The 21,028-nt window shown below is 52.3% G+C and overlaps 1 protein-coding gene and 1 pseudogene across 2 annotated transcripts in view; both read right to left on the reverse strand.

Moving 5' to 3' along the window:
- Positions 1–2,602: 2,602 nt before the first annotated feature.
- Positions 2,603–21,028, reverse strand: part of MINDY4 (MINDY lysine 48 deubiquitinase 4) — a 118,179-nt gene continuing 99,753 nt past the window's right edge. For both annotated transcript variants that reach the window (XM_036990532.2, XM_036990533.2), the window contains 4 exons: positions 18,726–18,887; positions 12,839–13,019; positions 12,217–12,289; positions 2,603–3,044 (listed from right to left, as the gene is read on the reverse strand). In XM_036990532.2, coding sequence (XP_036846427.2) covers positions 2,996–3,044; positions 12,217–12,289; positions 12,839–13,019; positions 18,726–18,887 — 465 coding nt within the window. In that variant the 3' untranslated portion in view covers positions 2,603–2,995. The remainder of the gene's footprint in view (positions 3,045–12,216; positions 12,290–12,838; positions 13,020–18,725; positions 18,888–21,028) is intronic.
- On the reverse strand, positions 3,052–8,111 carry LOC118966928 (oxysterol-binding protein-related protein 9-like; annotated as a pseudogene).

The following is a 21,028-nucleotide window of genomic DNA, read 5'->3' on the forward strand; positions in this document are numbered from 1 at the left end:
CTGGGGAAGCAGCTGCTGTGGTCTGGGGCGGGTGGAATATGGAGCTGGAAGAGGGTGCAGGTAGGGGAAGTGGAGGGAGAGGCAGGTTGGAGCCACTCCCCTCATTCCCCCCATCAGATGTATTTTCATCAGCCCAAAGTCCATCTAGTGGTCTGGTCTCCAAGAGACCCCCATGAAGGAGATATGTCCCAGGAAGGTTCTTAACTAAGGATTGCTGTCTGGGCCTCAGTTTCCCTATCTGTAAACTGGCTTCCCAGAGAACTGGACATAGGAGGGGTATTTCAGGGGGATGTGGACAGGACAGTGGGATGAAGCACCATAATCTCAAGATGGCATGGAAGGAAGAGAGGGAAAGGCCAACCTCAGGCTTCTGTAACCACCAAGCCTCTGACCAGTGGGGCTCTGATCCCTCTTGGGCAGAGCAGGTCTGCAGGAGCAACGTGCGAGCGCTGGCAGTGTGCTGCCCCAGCCCATGGCAGCCTTGCTGCCCACTTGCAGGCCCACCCCTCGTCGAACTTTGAGCAATCTCTATTATCGCAAATGCCTGGCATTTTTGCCTGGTAATTACAGCTCCCATAGCCCCACGAGGATTAGGGCATGATTAAGGAGTAGGGAGGACTCTGGTGGGTGGAGAGAAATACCTGCAAATAGGCTTGGCAGTCTGACGGCCTCCTGCAAACCTCAGGATGCCATAAGGGCTCAGTGGCTAGTGAGGATCGTCCCAGGGCCTAAACAGGAGCAAAGGCCATCAGCGTTTGTCACCTCCATCACCTCCTTGCCTCTGAACTCCTATTGCCTTCCCTGGGAGCATCACAGTGGTCTCTAATGTGCTCCCTGCTTCTGCCCCACACCTACTCCCCGGCCAGGGAGAGAGGTCTGAAGCACAGTTCTGAGCAGTCCTGTCTCCAGAGAAAATGTCCCACCCCGAGCCCACCACCCAAGGCCTTCAACCACTCCCTGCCTCCTCTAATCCTCCAGGCCTCCCACTCTCAGTCACCCCCTGTGAAGCCTACAGATACCGTGGGCTTCCATGGTCCCTGGACTCTCACCACTTCTTTTACCTGGAATGACCTCCCATACTATGCTCTACTTGTCAAAAGCCTGCATCTTGGCTTCTAGAAAAGTGTTTTTATAATTTGTTGAAACTGGAGTTTTCAAGTAACACTGGGGATATTTTGATTTATCCAGCCCTGCCAATGGGACCCTGGTCAAGAGGTTAAGTGAGTTTCATTGAAAAGACACACTTTTCCTTCCAGGGCTGATAAACAAGGCTGCTGCAGGGAAACCGACTTCCTCTACCGGGTGCTCAGCTGGAGTGGCCTGTCCCCAGCCAAGGAAAACAAATGCATAAACATTTTAAGGACATATAGGAAGCATTTCTGCTGGACACCTGCTGTGAATGGCCATGGAGTTTACACAGCAAGCCCGCTGGGCCTCAGCACAGCCTGTACAAAGCACTCCTTGCCCTCTTCAGCTCTCTCCCAACTCCTCCCTGCTGCTCCCCAAAGACCAGCATCCAGCCACTACAGGGACCCAGCACACGAGAGCACAAAACAGGCTCTTTAATTGTCAGCCCCGAATGCCAGGTTTGCCCCCTGCATACTTGGCACTTAGGGAGAAGGGATCTCCTTGTAACCAGAACGGCAGAGGGAACACAGTCCCTGAGCTGCTTGCGTCCTGAGTCCAAGGAAGCAGCTGCCATCCACTGCCTCTGACACTCCGAGGTCTCTCCCTGAGCCAAGGCAGACATGGGGGAGCACATGCCGTGGTCCCCGCATGTAAATGTCCCCCCTGCAGGCCCCACTCAGTCACGGCCAAGTGCTTGCTGGGCACAGCCGGGCTAGGTGTGGGTCTGGCTCCTGAGGGCTCTGCCTGTGGGGCCCACGGCTGCTCACCTGGACAGCCACAGGACAGAGGCCGCTGGGGGCCAAGGCTCTGCCTCTGGGCGCCCTCGCTCAGTCCCCTTGTTGGAAGACATTGCAGAGGAGTCCCTGACTTTGGTTTCCAACACAACTCACTCTCTGCTCTTTACCAGCCTTTCTACATTTTCTCATGCCCATTTGAAACCAGTAGGATATAAATTAATTGAATGAAGGAGGCCCCAAGTGTACAATTTTCCCTTCGCCAGGGATTGTTTTTCCCATTCTCACCTATGCCATCCTTGCTCTGCAACGTGAGGGTCTCCACAGGCTCTGGCCACTCATTCCCAGGCAGTTCTCTCTCACACATGCCACGCTGCAGCCGCATGGCGGGACCATACCCGGTTCTTCTGCTCAGCTCCATCACACTGCCCTCCGCGGCCAAGAGGTGCAGCTTCCCTCCAGGCGCATCTGACCACCCTCATGGGGCCTGGCAGGGAGTTGGGTCTGCCCTGAGATGGGCGTCTGGGGGGCTGATCAGTAGAAGACAGGCCAATCCAGAAGCCCAGCCAGGGACACCGCTGCATCAGAGGGCATCACTTGCCTGCAAAGACCCTTGTCAGGGAACATTTTAGCCCAGAGGTCTCCAGGGCTTCGGGGCCCCCACACTTGTCACCGTTCCCACCATAGCCATGAACCACCTCACGCTTCCTTCACAGCAACAGAACGAATGAGTCCTGGCCCTCAGCATGGGGTTGACCCCTGCTTTATAGAAAGCCAAGTGCCAGGAACAACGAAGGGGCCCCAGGCTGACCGTATCAGAGGTATGGTGAGGGGACAGCCCAGTGGGGAACAAGGGAGGGATACAGACAGAAGGCAGCAGGGCCCGCAGTCAGCCCCCCTCCAGTCCTCCGCAGTCACAGCGTCGCCAGGAGAGAGCTGCAGAGCAGCACCCTCAGCCTCCTCAGTCTGAGGCGGGCCCTTCATGGAAGGGGCAGGGAGCTCTGGATGCTTCTGCAGCAGTGCTGGTCCAGGCCAGGGCGACACTCTTCCAAGAGAACTTCTTCGATGCCTGGGGCTCAGCGGTCACCCCCAGTGATGAGTGATGGAGCCCGAGGGCTTACCCACATGAAGGGTCACAAGATGGGGTCTGAGCCATTCCAGTGCACCAGTGCCCCCTTCCACCTACGGGCAGAGTAAGAGAGAGTCAGAGCTGCAAGGGCCCACAGAGCAGACACCTCTTGCTCCCACTCACCTCAAGTTTGTGTCTCAGGCGCTTTATACATTTCCGTTTCCGCCCTCCCTACCTCGCCCCTCCAAATTCACACGCCAGGCCCATATGAGACACAAATGCACCCAAGACCCCAGAGGAGACGAAGATGGCAGGTCATTCACTCATTCATACCAAAGATGTTTACTGAGACCCTCCTTCATGCATGGCACTGCAGGGTCCTCAGCTGATTGGAGTGATCCACACACATCTAAATCTAGCTGCTTTCCAGGGATGCCTGAAGGTGGTACTTTAAAGGCACATGGAAAGACCTAGATATGAAAAAATTCTGGAGTATTCAAAGGGCAGGAGGAGGTCCAATTGCTGTACCCTCAGAAGGTAGGGAAAGAGGTGGGCCACAGCAGGGAGCTGGCAAGACTGTGCCACAGGGGGTCTGGGAGGCCCTGTAAGTATTCTGGGCTTTGCTCTCAGAGCCACAGGAAACTAGTGAAGCACCATGAGCAGCTCAGTGAAGCACAGATTTGCAGTTTTTTCCAATTACTTTATGAAGCCTTAAAATACATTGAGTATAATTAAACTGTAGTCTAGGATTGGATACAATTTAATAATAGTTCAATCCCAAAATAAAAGTTATTGCAGGTGAAACCATAACATTTCCCAACACTTGATTTCAATACATGGCACTAATTTTCTAAAACAACTCAGAGGTTGTCTTGTCAACTATATTTCAATTAAAAATTTAAAAACAAAAATAAAACAACTCAGAGGAATAACATTTACAGCAGATGGATTATTTCTGCAAAATCTGGTATTAGGTATATTCTACATATACATATATCCTAAGACTGTATGAACGGGGGAACAAACATCACACACCTCAACAGCATGACCTGAATGTGAAGTCTGGAATGGGTTCACAACAAGGGCTTTTGGGAGGGAGGAGATATTTTCAAAACTTTAAGTTTTCCTTCAGTATTAAAGTCAAAATCATAACTGCCACAGAGGAAGAAAAGAGAGCAGCTTTTCTCATTTTAATTGTATGTCTGTGTGAGAAAGGTGAGAATCTCTGAGACTGGAACTGCAACAAGAAGGGAACAGGTTCTCCCAAAGATTGTTGCATTTCCCAGCTGAATGCTTGGAAGCACCAAGAGGCTTCAGTAGGCTTGTCATCAGAAACCCAATATTCTTGACTTTATTGAACAACCTAGACTCCCTCTGAATTTCTTTCTCCTTCCTTCCTCAGGCTTCTGCTCTTTGCCTTCCTTCACTTCAGTGCTTTGCTTCAATTACCACATCAATGTCTGATTTTTAGTTTGGGAGTCACAGCGTTCCAGAGACTGTGGGACTCATACTCATTCTGCTCTGCTAACCTCTTGATAACGGCAACTTCTTGGTATCTGCAAAGAGTATTTTCCCTACTTTACACCATCCCATTTCCCTGAAAATGAGCAAAAAGATTTCTTATCATTTGGAGAAAAACTCTTGTATAATTCTGTGCTTCTTGCTCCATTAGAAAGGTTAAGAGTGGGAGATATTTGCATACAGCCATCCTGAAACAATCAATATCGTGTTCTCCTCCTAGCTCCACCTGGGGCACTGTAAGGATAGACCTTCCATAACCACTGGGGAATGTGAGAATGTAACGTTCACCATAGTCTAGACACAGAACACAGCCCTGCCCTATATTGTGCATGCCAACTGACATCCTAACAAAATTCTTTCTGGTCTATAGATGAAGCAGAAAAATTGCATCTTCTTATTAAAACACTCAGCATAAAAAGCTGAGATGGGTGAATGACACAAAGTCTGCTCAGCCATGAATTTTACATAGTTTTGGGGGAGTATTCTGTCCAAAACCAGCCCTGCATTCTCTTCAATGTCATTGGTAATGCCCACGATGCTCAGAGGGCTCACCCAAAATGGGGTTGTGTGGCTTTCCAGCAACCAATCCTTACCTTCCTGCATGGAAGGCTGAGAGGTGCCATTTCACCATTTGAATCATTTGGTCCCTGGGATTGTTCTGGTTATAAATGCTCAGAAGCAGGTCTGGATGTACAAAAACATTTGCGTACATTTCTAAAAGAGACCTTTTCTCAAAGTATTTGTTAGAAAAATGACCTTGGTAAGAGACAATATGAACTTAATCTGTGCCAAGAGACACACGTGGTTGAGCTCATGCTCATCCGAGGAACCCTACCTTTGTGACCAGCCACATGGTCAACAAACACAAACACCAAATGGTCAGCATCACTTGTCCCACTGGGTGGAAGAATTAAGTGATTCTGTGGCATCTGGGTGCTTTTGAGCTGCTGTATGCCAGCACTGAGGTGGATCCAGGGGAATCCATGAGGTGCTTTGGGATTCAGTCACTTTGATGGACTCCATCATCTTCACAGCATTCGTCATTGCTTGAAGAAGGAACACTGGGACCATGTCTGCAGACAACCTGACCAAGCTGGGAGCAGTCAGACTGCTCCCACAGCTGCCCTGTTTGGCACTGGAGTTGGACGATGTCCCAGGGTAGCTAATACAGACCCAGTTGGTAGGATGATGGATGCAGCTCTGACTTGCACAGCTGAGCAGGTTCAGGAAGTAGGACAGGCTGGGAAGGAATCATGGTGATCACAGGTTCCAAAGGCCCAGGTTGACTTACTGCATCACTGGGTAAACAGGACTTCAGCAATCTGCAGCAGCATAATGCAGGGCTTAACTGATTCTGCTACACAACTTGAGATATTCAAGTTTCTTCCTCTGCTCATCATCTTTGCAGTTTTGAAGCATGTCACTAAAAAGCCTTTATTGTTCTTTAAGATTTGTAGGTAAGTTTCTTATCAGTCTTGGACACCAAGGACACATCCTAAATCCAGACCCCGCAGAGGGCAGCAGAAGGGAAACAGAGAGGAGAGCAACCTTCCACCCACAGCCCGGCTCCAGGCAGGCACCAGGCATTCAGATTTGCAAAAGGGAAGCTACTGTCCAGACCAGGGCGGTTCCTTGCCCCCAGTCATAGTGAGAATGAGGGTGAGAGTCAGAAATAGACCAGACTTCCTATATCCCCATAAGACCTACACTCAGCCTGGCCCCCAAGGCAATTCCCCATCCATTTGCATCCCTCCCAGCCTTTACTCTGCTTCCACAGGCAGACAGAACTTTCTCTTATGAGCTCTCAATGTACAAACATTTCAGATCCTGGCAAAATGGAGTTGGCATCAAAGAAGGGATGAGTCATTAGACACCCAGGTCACTAAGTCTTACAGTCAGGCTGTGTGTTCTGAGGCTTCGTTTTGAGGCCTTTCACAGAGGTAACTGACCCAGCCAACAGGTACCAATGCAGGGAGAGTAATAGAGGCACCAGAGAGAAGCAGTTTGCAATTAAGATAGAAAATCAAAGCAGAGACATTTTAAAAATTGAAAGGGCTGAGCCAGGAAGGACGCTATGCATACGTAGGGGATGATGGTTCCAGAATAGGAATGGTTCTGCAAGTTGGTGAGTCAACTACAAAGACAGTAGGAAGAACTGTGCATATGTGATTAGGGAAGGGCAGAGAGAGGAGGAATGGAATGGAGACACTCCACAGAGCAGCATCAGCATTAAAGCTCACTTTCCAAGTACTAATTCCAGAGGCTGAGTTTGAACTTAGGCCCCGGTCTCCCAACCTCAGCACCAATGGCATTTGGGCCACATGCTTCTGTGGTGGGGCTGTGTTATGCACTATAGGGTGTTTAGCAGCCCCCACCAGCTACGGCAACAAAAATGTCCCCAGACATTGCCAAATATCCCCTGGATGAGGACCATTGGCACAGGAGTTGAGCTCAATGCAGATGCCATGGTCCCTGGGGTTCAGGTCAGCTCAGCATCATGGAGGACGAACACGTCATGGCCGCAAATGGGACCCTTTCCTCCCCAGGGCCATCACCACAACAGAGTGGCAGTTAATTGCCTCAACAGATTTTCAACATTAATGAATCTGGTGTATTTTGGGGTGAGGGGTGGGGGAAGAAGCTTGACAGAGCCTGTATCAGCAAGAAGAACAGGACAGGCCTGGTTTTAAAGCCTCCAGAGTTGAAGGGCAGAAATACACCCTGGAGCTCCTCTTACCCACTTTGATTTCCAAAAACTACCCTGTGTGTGAGTTTCCCTTCCTGTGCTGCAGCCACTGGGGGCGGTTCTAGAATGAGCCATGTGCTCTCTCTTACCCCTGGGCCCTGGCCTGTGCTGTGCCACCCACCTGGAAAGACCATGCTCCCACCCTACCCCCCATCCTTCAGAATCAGACCCAGGACTTCTCCCTCCACGGGTGTTCTGACCCCCAGGCAGCCTGGGGTCCATCCTCAGCACCAGTGCCTGGCTCTCCCCGGCCATACTGTCATGGAGTCTCCCTCCCCCACCAGACTGTGAGCTTGAGGGCAGAGCTGATCTCACTCACCTCCTTTCCCTCCACAACCTCTATCTCTGTGTTCCCCCCTCCATGTACTGCTGAATGAACACATCCCCTCCATACCAGCTGCTTCTCCTGGAGCCCCAGGCTCCCAGCAGGAAAACCTAAATCTTCCCTCACACCACACTTTCCCTTCCCTCTGACTCAGGCGGTCACAAGGCCCTGGCCATGGCCCACTGCTACTCTCTTATCCCTCCTCCTGACTCTTCCTCCTCCTCCCATGCATGTGTGAGCCCCTTAAGGTCTCCAAAAGAAAGAGAATGCTCCTGCATCTCTTTTCTCAACCTTACAACAGCTCAGAGAAGGGATGGTTATACCTAATCAACAGATTAGGAAACTGAGGCCCAAAGCAGAGTCAAACCTTCTCTAGGTCATGCAATGTGACAGCAGCAGAACCAGGACTCAACTGAAGTGTCCAGAGTCCTGTTCTGTGTTTTCCCGGCATCAAGGCATCGAGTGTTCCATGAACCCAACCACAGCGAGGAACACAACAGGCAGGTGTGTGTGCAGGCTGCAGGCTGGGGAATCAGAAGACAGCAGTTGGGGCAGAAGGAGCATCTAGGGGACCCTCCTTTGATGGGTGAGAGGCATGGTGAAGAGGGTACCTGGGCAAGAAGTGTGTCCACAGAGGCGTGAAGGCTGTACCAGGCCCCTCAGGCAGGTAGGGGTGCAGCTGAGGGAGACGGGCATTCAACTCCAGCCCCTGGACGGCACTGTTCCCACTGAAATTACATTTTCAATTTCTTGTCTGAGCTTCCAAACAGAAACATCTGTGGCCCAGCCCCAGGCACTGGTTATGAGTTTCTTTCCTCTTTTCTCTGGACTCTTGTCAACTGTTTCATTTTCTCCCACTTTAGCTAGGCTGGGGTCACTGTGTGTGTCTTGATTGGGAATGACCATAAATGAGTCTGTTTTTGCTGAAATGGTTATAGAACGGCAGGAGGAGGGAGGTTGGGGGGCAGACCCCACATCCAGGACACAAGCGAAGGTAACAGAAGACTCTCTGATGCCGAGATGTGCATCACACTAGTGAGCAGAGAGGGCACAGGACTGGGGACAGTTCAACTTAGGATGCTCTTCTCCAAAGGCAAAACTGGCAGTCTGGTCTTGTGCAATGTCACCGTGGCAACAAAGCCAGGTGGTGGGAAGTCACACTGCCCACTCAGTGACCTTCCACTGGGCTGACAGCAAGGGCCTAAGCTTTAGGTCCTGTACTGCTCATGACTCAAGGAGTAGCCTGGGGCACAGACTTCTATTATGGAGACTCTCACCTATTAAAGGAAGTGGTGCCCAAGGGCTTTTCTGTGAATCCAAGCAAGCTGCCATACAGCCAGGTGTGCGGTGTGCCCCTGGCTGGGTCAGGGTGAGCGTCAGAGGTCTTTGTGGGGCAATAGAGCTGGGTCTGAGGATAGACAGTGGTGTCTCTCTCCCTGAATTAGAATAGAGTTGATTCTGAAGTTGACTTCCATTCAGTTGTGAACTCTCTGAGAACAGGAACCAAGGCTTCTCTAGCTGTTTCTTCCGTGGAGTTCAGCCTAGGGGTTGCATGAGGCTGAAGTGATGGGAGGGAAACCTCACCTGCCCGCAGGGTCAGTCCATCCTGCAGTGAGTGTTCAGCTGCATCCCAGCAGGTTCCTGGGCTCTCACTGGCCTTAGAAATGACCCAAGCTAGAGCCATAGCACCACATGTACCCGTCCTGTCAAGGCAGGGGCCTCCTATAGGCAGCAGCAGGATTCATCCCCCCAAAGGCAAGGCCCCATCTCCCATGGGTTCTCCCTGACCTCAAAGGCCACTTTCCCAAGTTTATTTCTTTGAGCAGTTTGAGAATTTGGGATGAAAACAAAATGCAAAGCCTTTGTAATCCAACTCCTTGGAACAGAATTCCAGAAGGCTGCGTCTGCTGTTTTCCATTAGAATGGTATGTTATCTGATGGGTACAGAGGGGGCAACAACACAGCACTCCCACTATTTACTGACCCACTCAGCTTTTCCAGAATAATGTTGGGAGAAGTCTCACTGTGTAGGTAGAGCCACCGTGAGGGAGCAAGTGATTGGGGAAGTAGAACAGGCAGGCAGCTGGTTCCAGGAAAGTCCTAGCAGAGCATGGAGCACCCATACCTGGGGGAAGGGGTGGGGGGAAAGCCAGCAGAGCCCGGAACAAAGTACCCCTGGCCCTGCGTGTTCTAGCAGGCCAGAGCTGAAGGCCAGCTCTTCCCTTGACACTCACTGTCACAAGGCAGCCAGGAGGGCATGGGGATGGGGTGGGCCCTGCCTTTACCAGGCACCAGAACACCTGTTCTCAAGTGTGGTCCCGGGTCAGTAGCACCAGCTGCGTCTGGGAACTCCTCAGAAATGTAAATTCTCAGGCCCTACTGAACCAGAACCCCTGGGGGTGGGACCCAGTGATCTGTGTGTGACCATGCCCTCCAGAGGTGCCTGCTAAAGCCTGAAGGCCATGCTCCAGAGCAAATCTTCCCAACAAGTGAGCTAGAGAAGGACACGGGTGGGCCCGAAAATTGATCTCCTCAGGGTGAAGCCTGAGCCAACCAGAGTCCCCAGGCCAGTTGTCCATAACCCTGTGTGCTGCACAAGTATGACGATTTCCTCCCTGTGACAAGGACCAGGAAGTGCCACTGGAGGAGATGCCAGGGCTCAGGCAAGCCCACAGCCCTGCAGCAGTAAGCGGGGGCTGATGAGGGGAGGGAGGGGGGAGACTCGGCCTGAGCCATCTGCCCCAGCTTCCTCCATCATCTGACAGGCCATGATTTCACTGGTCCATGCTGTGGCGCAGGGCCAAAGGGTGCCGGGCAGTGGTCCTGGGAGAAGGGGGCAGCAGACACACAAGAAAGAGGCATTCTGGGCCCACACTCGCATGCAGGTGTCTCTGGACTGAGCTCCTGACAGACCCCAAGTCTGTCTCAAGCTCTTGCCAATTGGGGCTGAGCCCACGAAGCCCAGTCCCCATGCCCATGGGAGGCGCATGGTGAGTCTTACGGCAGAACCATTCTTGGGAAAAGAAGAGCTACTCCTGATGGGGCAGTTGGAGAGGTTCTAGGTGGTGGGCTGCCACAGGGAAGGGCACAGGGACAGAAGAAGGCCTTCAGTGAAGGGTCCCCGGGATCCGGAGGTAGGTGGAGCGTGTGCTCTGGGTGCAGTCCAGAGCCCTTCTTGGCAGACCCACCTGCAGGAAGGATCCTCTCCCACCCTGCCCTGCATAAGGTGCTGAGGCAGTGTCACCTCCTGTCCCCACTGCTGCCCTTCTCTCATCACTCAGAATGAGTGGCCTTTCTACATGAAAGGAAAGTGACCTGCATGTGCCTCTAATTCTCCTGATGAAAGAAACACCGGCACATGACCCCACAAGAATGCTTTGTCCCTGGCCTGCTGGGCAAGCAGGTGGATGGATGAACAGATGGATGAATGGATGGGGCATAATGAGGATGTCCCAGCATCACCCACGTCCCCTCCCTGGTATCTCCACTGCGTACATGGAGTCCTCTCTCAGCAGCTCCACGCAAGGGCTCACTTGCCTGCAGGTAAGCAGCACCCCACGGCTGCAGGTGAGCAGCACCCCACGGCTCCAGGTGAGCCCCTGCATCTCAGGCAGTTAGGGCCACAGGGTCACATCCTCTGCCCCAACCAATTCACAAACAGGGCAATGACGTCTGCCTAAGGTCACCTGAGTCATGAGTAGCTGAGATAATAACAGTAAGCTATTCACAGGGCGCTTGGTAATGTCCCGGCGCTCTTCACAACAGCCCTAGGAGCCAGGCACAGCCATTATCCCCGTTTCACACATGACAAATAAGTGGAGTCTAGGGACTCACAGCCAGAAAGCAGCAAGGTCAGGATTCAACCCCAGAAACCACACTCATCGCACCTGCAAATTCTACTGCTTCCCTAGAAGAAGGCACTGGAATGCAGGTCTCCTCCTCTGAGGCCTGCCTCTCCCACTGTATCCTGAGGCCTCAAGTCATTCCCCAAAGGCTTTGTGAAGGGCCTGTCTGAGCACTGGGGTAGGGGGAGTCCCCAGGGCTACAACACCCCTAGCCCTCCAGAGTGCTGCCCCAGCCCTGGCCAGCCAGTGAGCTCCTAAGTAAAGTGAGCCTCAGTTCACCCTGGAGTCCTGGCAACTCCCTCTCATGGCCTGAGCTTTAGCCTCCCCTCAAATACTGAGGGGCTGGACTGGAGGAGTCAAGGAGCCCTGCTGTATGTCTAAGGTGATGGGGGTCTGCTGCTCCAGGAAACTGCTCTGAGCTACACTCTGGCTGGCCAGGCCCCATAACCTCACCCCTCCCCAGGTAACCTTACCTGTCCTTCCTCCCTTGGGCCTAACAGCATTCACCACAGCTGGTAGCTGCTGCCTTGAGCAAGGAAGGGCCTCAGCTGCTGCCCACTCATACTCCCAACCTCCAGCAAAGCACATCCTCAGAAGCTGTCTGAAAGCATGTTGTCCCACAAAGCACACACCTCTCCACTTGGGCCTCAGTGACCACAAAATGCTACACACGAACAAGTCATGAGCACTGTACATCTGCCAGTCTGCAAGGGTCCCACCATACCACACCCCTCCCAGTTGGGGTGACCCAGGAACCTGTCCTCCTTCCGCAGGCATGACCATCCCCAAGCACCATACCTCCCAGCCACTCAGGCCAGGTTTTCAAACCACAGGTGGGCCTGACTCACTTGGTTCTGATGCAGAGCTCCAGGGGTGGGACAAGATCATGGCCTCTGTCCTCAGGGATGGTCTGGGTGGTGTCTGGGGAGAACAAGGCACAGGCTTGTCAGCCCAGGACCCAAGCTCACCTTGAGGTCAGCAACAACTCCTGCGACCTGACTCTTCTGGCACCCGCCTCTCTTCTCATCTCTACTGGACTCACCCTTCCTCCTGCCCATCGCCTATCTCCTGGGCACCATAGCACCCTCTTCACTGGTCTCCCTCCTGCAGTCTCCACCCCTCCCTCCTGCCCCTCTTCAGCTACCAGAATGAATAACTCTTTCTAAAAATACATCTAATCCCATCAATGCCCTGCTCCACACCTTCCATGGCTCCTCATTGCTGGAGAATAAAACCCAAACTTGTTGACATAGTGTTCTGGGCACTCTAATTGGTCTCAACTTCATTTTACACCTTAACACCATCTCAAGGCCCAGGTCTGGCCCATTCTGCAAGAGGACTTGCTAACACAGGCCATCTGATCCCCATTGTTCTCTGACCACCCCTAGTGGGCATGCTAAGGCTGGGATCTGAGAGGCCATCTCGGGGCTCCCTGAGGATGTGCAGGGACAGGGTGGGGAGGCAGCGCACCGATGGTCAGACAGATCTGTTCCTGCTGGTTGGCCAGGCCATCGTAGTAGTACAGGTCAAAGAGCCTCTCAGCCCTCCAGTCTCTCAGGAGCTCTGGCTGCAGACTGAAGAGCACGCTGAAGTGGCTCTCACTGCACACCACCCAGATGGGGAACCGCGGGGTCTTCAGGAAGCAGCCGACCTGGACAAGGGAGACAGAGCAGGCAGAGATGCTTGAAGCAACTTGCGATTCCCAGAGAAAGAAGCCAGAGCATTCCTGTGTCCAACCCCAGGGCCAGGCTGGCCTCAGAGAGGCCCTGTGGGGACCCCAGCCAGTGTGAGAAGCTGGAGCCCCTCATGCTGCTCACAGACACGGTCTTGTCTCCCAAGGCTGTCCCTGCCAGCTCAGCCTGCGACTCACAGGGCCTGTTTGCACACACCCCAGCCGGAAAGCTGGGCACTCCCGCTCCCTTCATCCCCCACAGCTAGCTGGTTCATAGTGCTGCCCTGCTCTCCTGCCTCCGAAGGTTCTGGCAGCATCCTGTCCTCCACAGACAGCCACCTCCTAACTGTTTCTTCCCCCTCTCCTCCCCACCCCTCCAGCACATGGAGCCTCTCGCCCATCCTCACGCTAATCCAGCATAGGGAGCCTCTGTGCCTGTGCACCCCACTGCCCACCAGCCTAGAGCACGAGCCCACCTCTCCACGCTTTGGGGTCCTGCACCACCCAAATTACCCAACCAGGGAACACAAATCTCCTCCTAGCTCCCGGCTCGGGAGACTAGGTACAAGGTGCCTGACCTCCTCCTTCATCACTCTGCCTCACCACGACACACTTCCCGCCTCTTGCACACTGGACCACACCCTTAGCACCAAGAGCAAGAAATGTAAGTCAACATAAGCAAATGTTTGATGAATGCAGTTCCTCGTGCATGAAGCGTAATATGAACTAGGTGGGACTTTACCTTAAACACAGATGGGACTCGGAGCACCAGGGAGAAGGGAGAGAGGGCCTTGGGTGAGCAGTCTGGTTGATTCCAGGAATGAATGACATTCAGGGAACAGCAGGGCATTCGGGAAATAGAGTAGGGGAAGGGCAGGATAAGGAGCTGGGACTGCCTTCTAGGAGGACTCCCTTGGAAGTTCCCAGCAGAGACTTTCATGGCAGAGAGGTATTCAGGGAAAGCAGGTGCCATGCAGCATGGATGAGAGCCCTGGTGCTGCTGTTGCTTGGCATGCCTGCGAAGTGGAAAGGTGTGGCCAGGGCCTTCTTCGAAGGCCTGCTCAGATGCCAGGCTGGCTCTGCCCCCTGCCCTTCTACGCACTCTGTCCTTGTCCCGTGACTCCATTGGGCAGCACTGCTCCCCACCCTGGGTCCTGGTCTGTTCAGTTCTGTACATGCCATGGGCCAGGCTGATTCTGGCCTAATCCCCACCAGCCCCAGGGAAATGTTTGCTTGCTCAGGTATTTACAGCCACAGCCTGTGGATTAAGGAAAGAATGGGAATTATTTTTCCAGTGGAGCAAAGGCATACTTTCTCCAGAGCCTGTCACAGAAGAGTGGCCAGGCAGTTCTCCTTGGGCCCCTTGGAGCCAGCCTAGGAGCTAACTCTGGGCTGGGGTGGCATGGACAGTGGGGCTGTGCTCAGATGGCTGTGAACCAGGTCCCTGGTGAAAGATGTGCACATGAACAGCTGCCTCCTCCAGAAGGGAGGAAGGTGATCTTTACAATGTGTTAGTTTCCTCATTTTGCAGGCACTCCACCCTGCCCCCACCCGGCCAGTTGGGCCCTCACCTCAGCCCCGTGCGACAGAAAAACATGACCAGAGAGCTAGCTCCTCGGCAGGACACAGAGGAATTAGATGTCTTAAAGGACGTGGCTGGACGTGCCTAAACCCCCCTGAAAACTTGGCTCCCATTCCAGGCTCAAAAGAGGCTTTTCTGGCAAGGGCATCACCTCGAACTGTGGGCCCAGCGCTCCTTCACTGCAGGAAGAGAGCCAGGCTGCCCTCCAGGGAGCAGGCATCTGCAGGATCAGCCACCCTGAATTTTCCAGCAGAGGGACAAAAGGGCAGCTTGCCATTTATAAAATGGTCAAAAGATTAAGGGCAAAAAAGATGCCTGGAGAGTTTGTAAATGAGTTTTCTTATTCAGGAGCCCCTTCCAAGTGGGTGACATTTTCCAAAGATGAAATTCACTTCCTTTGGATTCTGAGCTAGCTGAGCAGAGGCCTGGAATGAGGACTGGGTAGGGGGCACATTTCCTCCAAAGGTCTGAGGCTTTCTCCTCGTGGACGCATATACAGCACAATTGGGATTACTTTTAAATGGGGATTCTTAAATCTTGTGCGGGGGTGAAGTGTGTGAGTGTCCCAAACTACCATCTCTGGACTATCAGCTTAGAGCCTTATTTTAAAGGACCTACATTTGATTGCTGGCAGAGAGAGTTCAATATAGTCTGTCTTCCTTAAGGATAACATTTATTCAGCATGGCACACTTTGGTGTCAGGCACAGTGCTAGGCAATGGGGGACATGGCACTAAAGGGAACAAGAAGTCCTGTCCTCATGTGGCTCACCCAGCTAAGGGGAGACAGTAATCAGGTAACCATACAGATACACTGGCACTGCACGTCACTGACTCTAAGATGCCATCAGATTCACCATTATTTTTTGTGTCATTAAGAAAGAAAGATGGCAATTAAAGTCTCACACATCATTGGCTATAATAATTCATCAAAATCTCATAAAATGTTCAAATATGGGTGAAGTTTGCATCCAAAAGCAATAAAATGTGATACTTAGAACCAAGAAGAGGCCTATGAAGGAGAGAATAAAGACTGTATGATGGAGAATGACAAGATGGGCAGGGGACCATGAGAGCAGACCTCTATTTAAATAGAATGCCTTCCCTTACAAAGTGGCATTTAAGGCAAAATGTGAAGAGGAGGATAAGCAAGGACAGCTCTCATAGGGCCTTGCAGGTCAGAGGGGGTTTGGGATTTTAGTTTGTTCCACAAGCTGGGGGGCTCATTTCATCACTGTCTGGAGGCTGGAAGTACTGGGTGAGGGGTTGGCGGAGCTGGTTCCTTCTGAGGTTGCTCTCCTTGGTTTGCAGGTGGCAGATGGCTGCCTCTCTCTGTGTCCCCACATGCGCTCCCTCTGTGTGTGTCTGTCCTCATCTCCTCTTCTTACAAGGACATTAATCAGTTGGATTAGGGCTTACCGTAATGGCCTCATTTTAACGTAATTACCTCTTTAATGACCCTATCTCCAAATACAGTTATATTCTGAGGTACTGGGGGCTAGGACTTCAACATCTGAATTTGGAGCAGAGCCCCATTCAGCACATAACAGTCTCAGAGGATTGGAAAACCACTGTAGGGTATTAAACAAAGGAATTATATGATCCAATCTACTTATCTAAAAATCATAGTGGCATCAGTGAAGGGACAGGATTGGAAGGAGCTGGGTCCAGGAGCCAGAGGCCAGCTAGGCGATCACAAGCATCCAGACCAGCCATGTTGGTGGCTCGTGACTGAAGTGACAGTGGACAGGCATGAGAAACAACTTAGGGTAGGAACCACATGACCGGGTAGACTGGACGTGCTCCTAGTTTGAGTAACCGGTCGTGTGGTACCATTTGCAGAGCTGGAGAACATGGGAGGGAGATGGAGCTTGCAGAGCCTTCCCTGCCAAGCTCAGTCTTTGCTCTGGTTCCTTTATGAGGGCAGCAAGAAAAATGTCCTGCCGGTCATAGGAGGGGCACTGAAGTTAAACTCCCTGTCTCATGCTCTCCTTCTCTGGCCTGCCAGCCACGTCACACAAGTTCCACAGCCGGGGACAGAGCCAGTTCTTGGCCCAGACTTTTCTCTGCTTCCCCTGGGCACAGCCAGAGTATGGGTCATCAGACAAGCTCACTAAGAGGCAGGACCACCCTTCACTCCCAACCACATCCTCAGTGAGGGCCAGAGGCTATGGTGAGAAGCCCGGAGACAGGCTACAGTAAGGGGCAGGCCCAGTTCTGCCATCTGCATGAAACAAGCCTCTGGCCTTTTAAGAACAGCTCATCTGTGGATGCCATGCTCCAGGCTGCCCCAAATGCCAGATGTTCACCATGACCACATCCTTGCTGCTGGTGGAGGGGGACCAGGCCAGGCAAGAGTAGGGGCCCCAACTCTGGGGTCAGGTCCGGTTTGGATACTAAACCTCCCTGAACTCCTTCCATGTCCAACATGGCTAATCATGGAGGACCAGAGGAACCTGGGGACAGAGAGGACAGCAGGTGGTGTTATGAGAGGGCAAAGACTATGTCTGAACTGCCAGGCCTGTGCCTTCTCTTCAGAGGCCCAGTCCTCCATAAGCTGTGGAGAGAAGGAAGGGAGGCCCAGCGCTCCTTCCTTAGTGAGCCTGCAGTCCCAAGGCAGAGGGACAGATAGACATCCTCTTGCAGGGAGATAAAAGCCCCATCTTCAGCCAAGCACACAGCAGCAGAGGGCTGTCAGTGTGGATTCAAGAACTGGGATCGTTTATAGGGCCTGAGTTTCTTCAAATGGCATTTATTCCAGAGGAAGGATGACCCCCAACTGATGTTCCCATCAATTACCCTCAGCAGACCACAGGAAAATAGTTTACTTTTTGACCCTTAACCCAAGAATGAAGCCAGAACTCATGGTAGGTCTGGGGATTCCTCACTCCAGCCAAGGCAATATCTCTCAGCCCATGGGATTGCAGGCTAAGTGCTTCCAGAGCCCACGCAGGGTCTGATGCTTGGGGCCTTGGTACTTCTTACAGGCCATGTGGCCACTTTCCTAGGCTCCCGCCTGACGCCAGCAAATCTGGAAAGGAGCCACTATTATTCTTTTTTCCCCAAGTGCTTGGACCCCACAAATTTGCTTCTTGTCCATGGTGGGGGATGTGTCACCCAAAAGAGGATCGGGGGTTGGGGCTGCTCCACATGGCTCATTAGCAACAGGCCAGCATACCCAAACATGTGATCACACAGGAAGCACAGCATGAAACTGAGCCCTGCCTTCAAATGCTGATCTCCACCCACCATGCAAATCCATTTGCGTAGCACTGTCTGAGTGTCCCCTGGCCCAGTGTCTGTATCCTTTGTTCTGGGAATACACAGTGAATGAGGCCTCATCCAGACTGTCCAAGAATGTCTGTAGGAGCAGCCACCACATAAAGAGCCCCTGCCACCCCCTCAGGACAACTTGTTCACGTAATTAACCACAGATCAATGTCTTCTCTGAAGACATGACAACCAAGGCTCCCAGGTCCAGCAGCAGGTTCAGTGCTCCCCTGGCCAGGCCGCCCACAAGTACTCACCCTGTCCCCTGTGCAGCTCCACCTGGGGCATGTGGCCCTTCCAAGAGCCTGGCCGCAGTGAGAGAAGAGGTAAAGGGACCAACACACAGCAACAGACCGTGCAAGCTGACTCATTTCTAATTTCTGCTATGAGAACTTCTACTCCAGAACCATAAGACAATAACTTTCTACTTTTTACAGCCACCCAGCTTGCAGTGTTTTGCTGCGGCAGCCTCAGAAAACTCACACAAGGCCTAAGATCTGGCCCCATCCTTAGAGAAGACCCCCCCACTAGTGTATACAGCCAGTCTGACCCACAATCAGGACAGCCACAGCCAGTCTGACCCACAATCACACTATAAATCCTAGCAGTCCTTTTCAAACAACTTTTCTCAGAACATGGCATCAGCTGGCTTTGGGTGCAAATTATACCCATGCTCAATGACAGTGAAGCCATACTCTTCCCAAACCTCTGTGGTTGAGACTGGACCTGAGTCCCAAGGAGCTCTGGGAACTTGGGGTGGACTTTCCTTCCCCCACCCTCCTCATTGGTTCAGGGTACAGGCTCCTCTGTTGCCAGAGCCCCAGGCTCCCAGTACCTGGCACACATTGTAGTGCTCAAAGAGAGATAAGAAGCCGATGTCACTGCGCGCAGAAATGCCTCGGAGGAGTGTGACATTCCCGTTTCCAGAATCCAGCTCAACCACATCATTGAAAACATTGGACACGGCCTTTCCGGTCAGGAGCAGATTGACAAGTTCCTGTTGATGAGAGAGAGCTTGTCAAGGGGAGATCAGGAACCAGAGAAAAAGGGTGGAGAAGGAAGGAAAGCAAGGAGGGAGAAAGACGAAATAGGAGAGGGAGCAAGTGACTTTGTTCCCACAGACCCTCAGGGAAAGCTGTCAGCTATTCTCATCCAGGTGACACTAGGAACTCATCAATTTTTATTCCACAAGTATTCACTGAGCACCAGCTGTGCAGGACCCTGCCCTCAGCTCTGGGTGGCAGTGGGCGGTAGGGGTCCTGCTGGAGGAAAGAATGGCTCCTGACCTCACGCAGCTGGGTCTGGAGTGGAGGATCAGGTGTGTGCCCACACAGCTGCAGCACAACCTAGGATGAACTAGGGCCACAAAAATGTGTGCACAGAGCACTCTGGGGCCCAGACGGATGTGGATCACATAACTGAGCCAGACCTGCTTTGTGGAGAAGCGACATTTGGGTGGGTCTTGAAGGATGATTTTTTTTTTAATAAATGTTTTTATTCTGAAATAATTTTAGATTCAAAAGAAGCTGTAAAAATAGTACAGAGTTCCTGTGTACCCTTCACCCAGCTTCCCCCAATGATAACATCTTATATATCCAGAGCATGTTATCAATGCCAGGAAGCTGACAGTGGTGCAATACCAATAACTCAACTCCAAGCCTTATTTGCATTTCACCAGGGTTGGTGGGGTCTTCAAGTGGGAGGGAGGGAGACAGTAGAAAAGGGGTGGAGGAGCTCCAGGCTGGGCTCTACCTGTCTCTGACCTTGCCAGCAGTGTGGCATCAGGTAGTCAGTGGCCAAGTGACTTGTGCCACCCAGCCAATATGCCCAGAACCCTGCTGACCCCAGAACCAGTGACATGTGGCATGCCGTCCTCCGGCAGCCTTTCAGCCCTGCCTCCTGCATGGGGGTGGCTGGAAGGACCTTTTCTCTGGCAGAGCATTTAGGGGGTACAACTTCCCCCCCATTAGGAAGGAGGGAAAAGAGGCTCACAAATGGGAAAGGGCTTTTCCTACACGGCTGGTTGGTGACAGAGCCAGACTTCTACTCACATTTTTGACTCCTTGAACCACCTCCCTTCCCTCTCACCTCACTTTTTGCCCTCAGGCTACCACCTGGCCCTCCAAAGAGTCAGGACGAAGGTGGGCCCCAAAGTGCCTGCCACACCCCTGAGGAAGGATTCTCAAGAGCCCAGCCTTAGCACTAGGCAGGCAGGGCCCTCTGTCATGAGACCGGCAGGCAGCAATCTCCCCCCTCGGCATGTGAGAATGGCCATAACAGCACTTTCCCCAGTGTAAACTCCGGAGGGCAGGGTTCACAGAAGTATTTTCCCCTGAATTGTGAGAGCAATGCCCAGGTCAATAAATCTATCCGTCAACACCAAGACCCCTGCCCCAGTGACAGTAAAAGAGGCCCCTTCTGATGGCTGCAGAGGAGCCCCCATTGGAGGGAGATACCGAGAAGGCCTCATTGTGTCCTTGCAGAGGAAGTGAGAAAGAATTTGGAGGAAATGTCTGCTCTGAGATACAGCACCTCAGGGGCAGGGGTGCTAAGAAAGGCCTGGCCTTTTTCACATGGGTTCGAGTTTTCCCATCATGTTTTCAAGGGGGAAAAAAAGACTTCGGTTCCCCATCCTGGGTGTGTCTCAAATGTTCCTCAGAGCAGGCAGGAAGCCCTCTTGAAATGGGAGAGAAGGGCCAATAGGTCACTCCTTGCTCCAGACTCACAGTCACAGGTGGCAGAGCTCAGTGGTCACTTAGTACCTTCCTACTCAAAGTGTGGTCTGTGGACCAGCAGCATTGTGACTGGGGCCATAAAATGTGTGCACAGAGCACTCCGGGGCCCAGACAGACATGGACCACATAACTGAGTCAGAGCTGCTTTGTGGAGAAGCGATATTTGGATGGGTCTCCAAGGATTTTTTTTTAATAAACTTCTTTATTCTGAAATAATTTTAGATTCAAAAGAAGCTGTAAAAATAGTACAAAGAGTTCCTGTGTACCCTTCATGCAGCTGTTAGAAATTCAGAACCTCAGCACCCAGACTGGACCCAATGAATCTGACCTGCTCTTCAACAAAATCCCCGGAGGAATCATATGCACATCAAAGTTTAAGAAACACCAGGCTAATCCAAATGGC

Source organism: Manis javanica, chromosome 6 (genome assembly GCF_040802235.1).
Source record: "Manis javanica isolate MJ-LG chromosome 6, MJ_LKY, whole genome shotgun sequence".
NCBI classification, from domain to species: domain Eukaryota; kingdom Metazoa; phylum Chordata; class Mammalia; order Pholidota; family Manidae; genus Manis; species Manis javanica.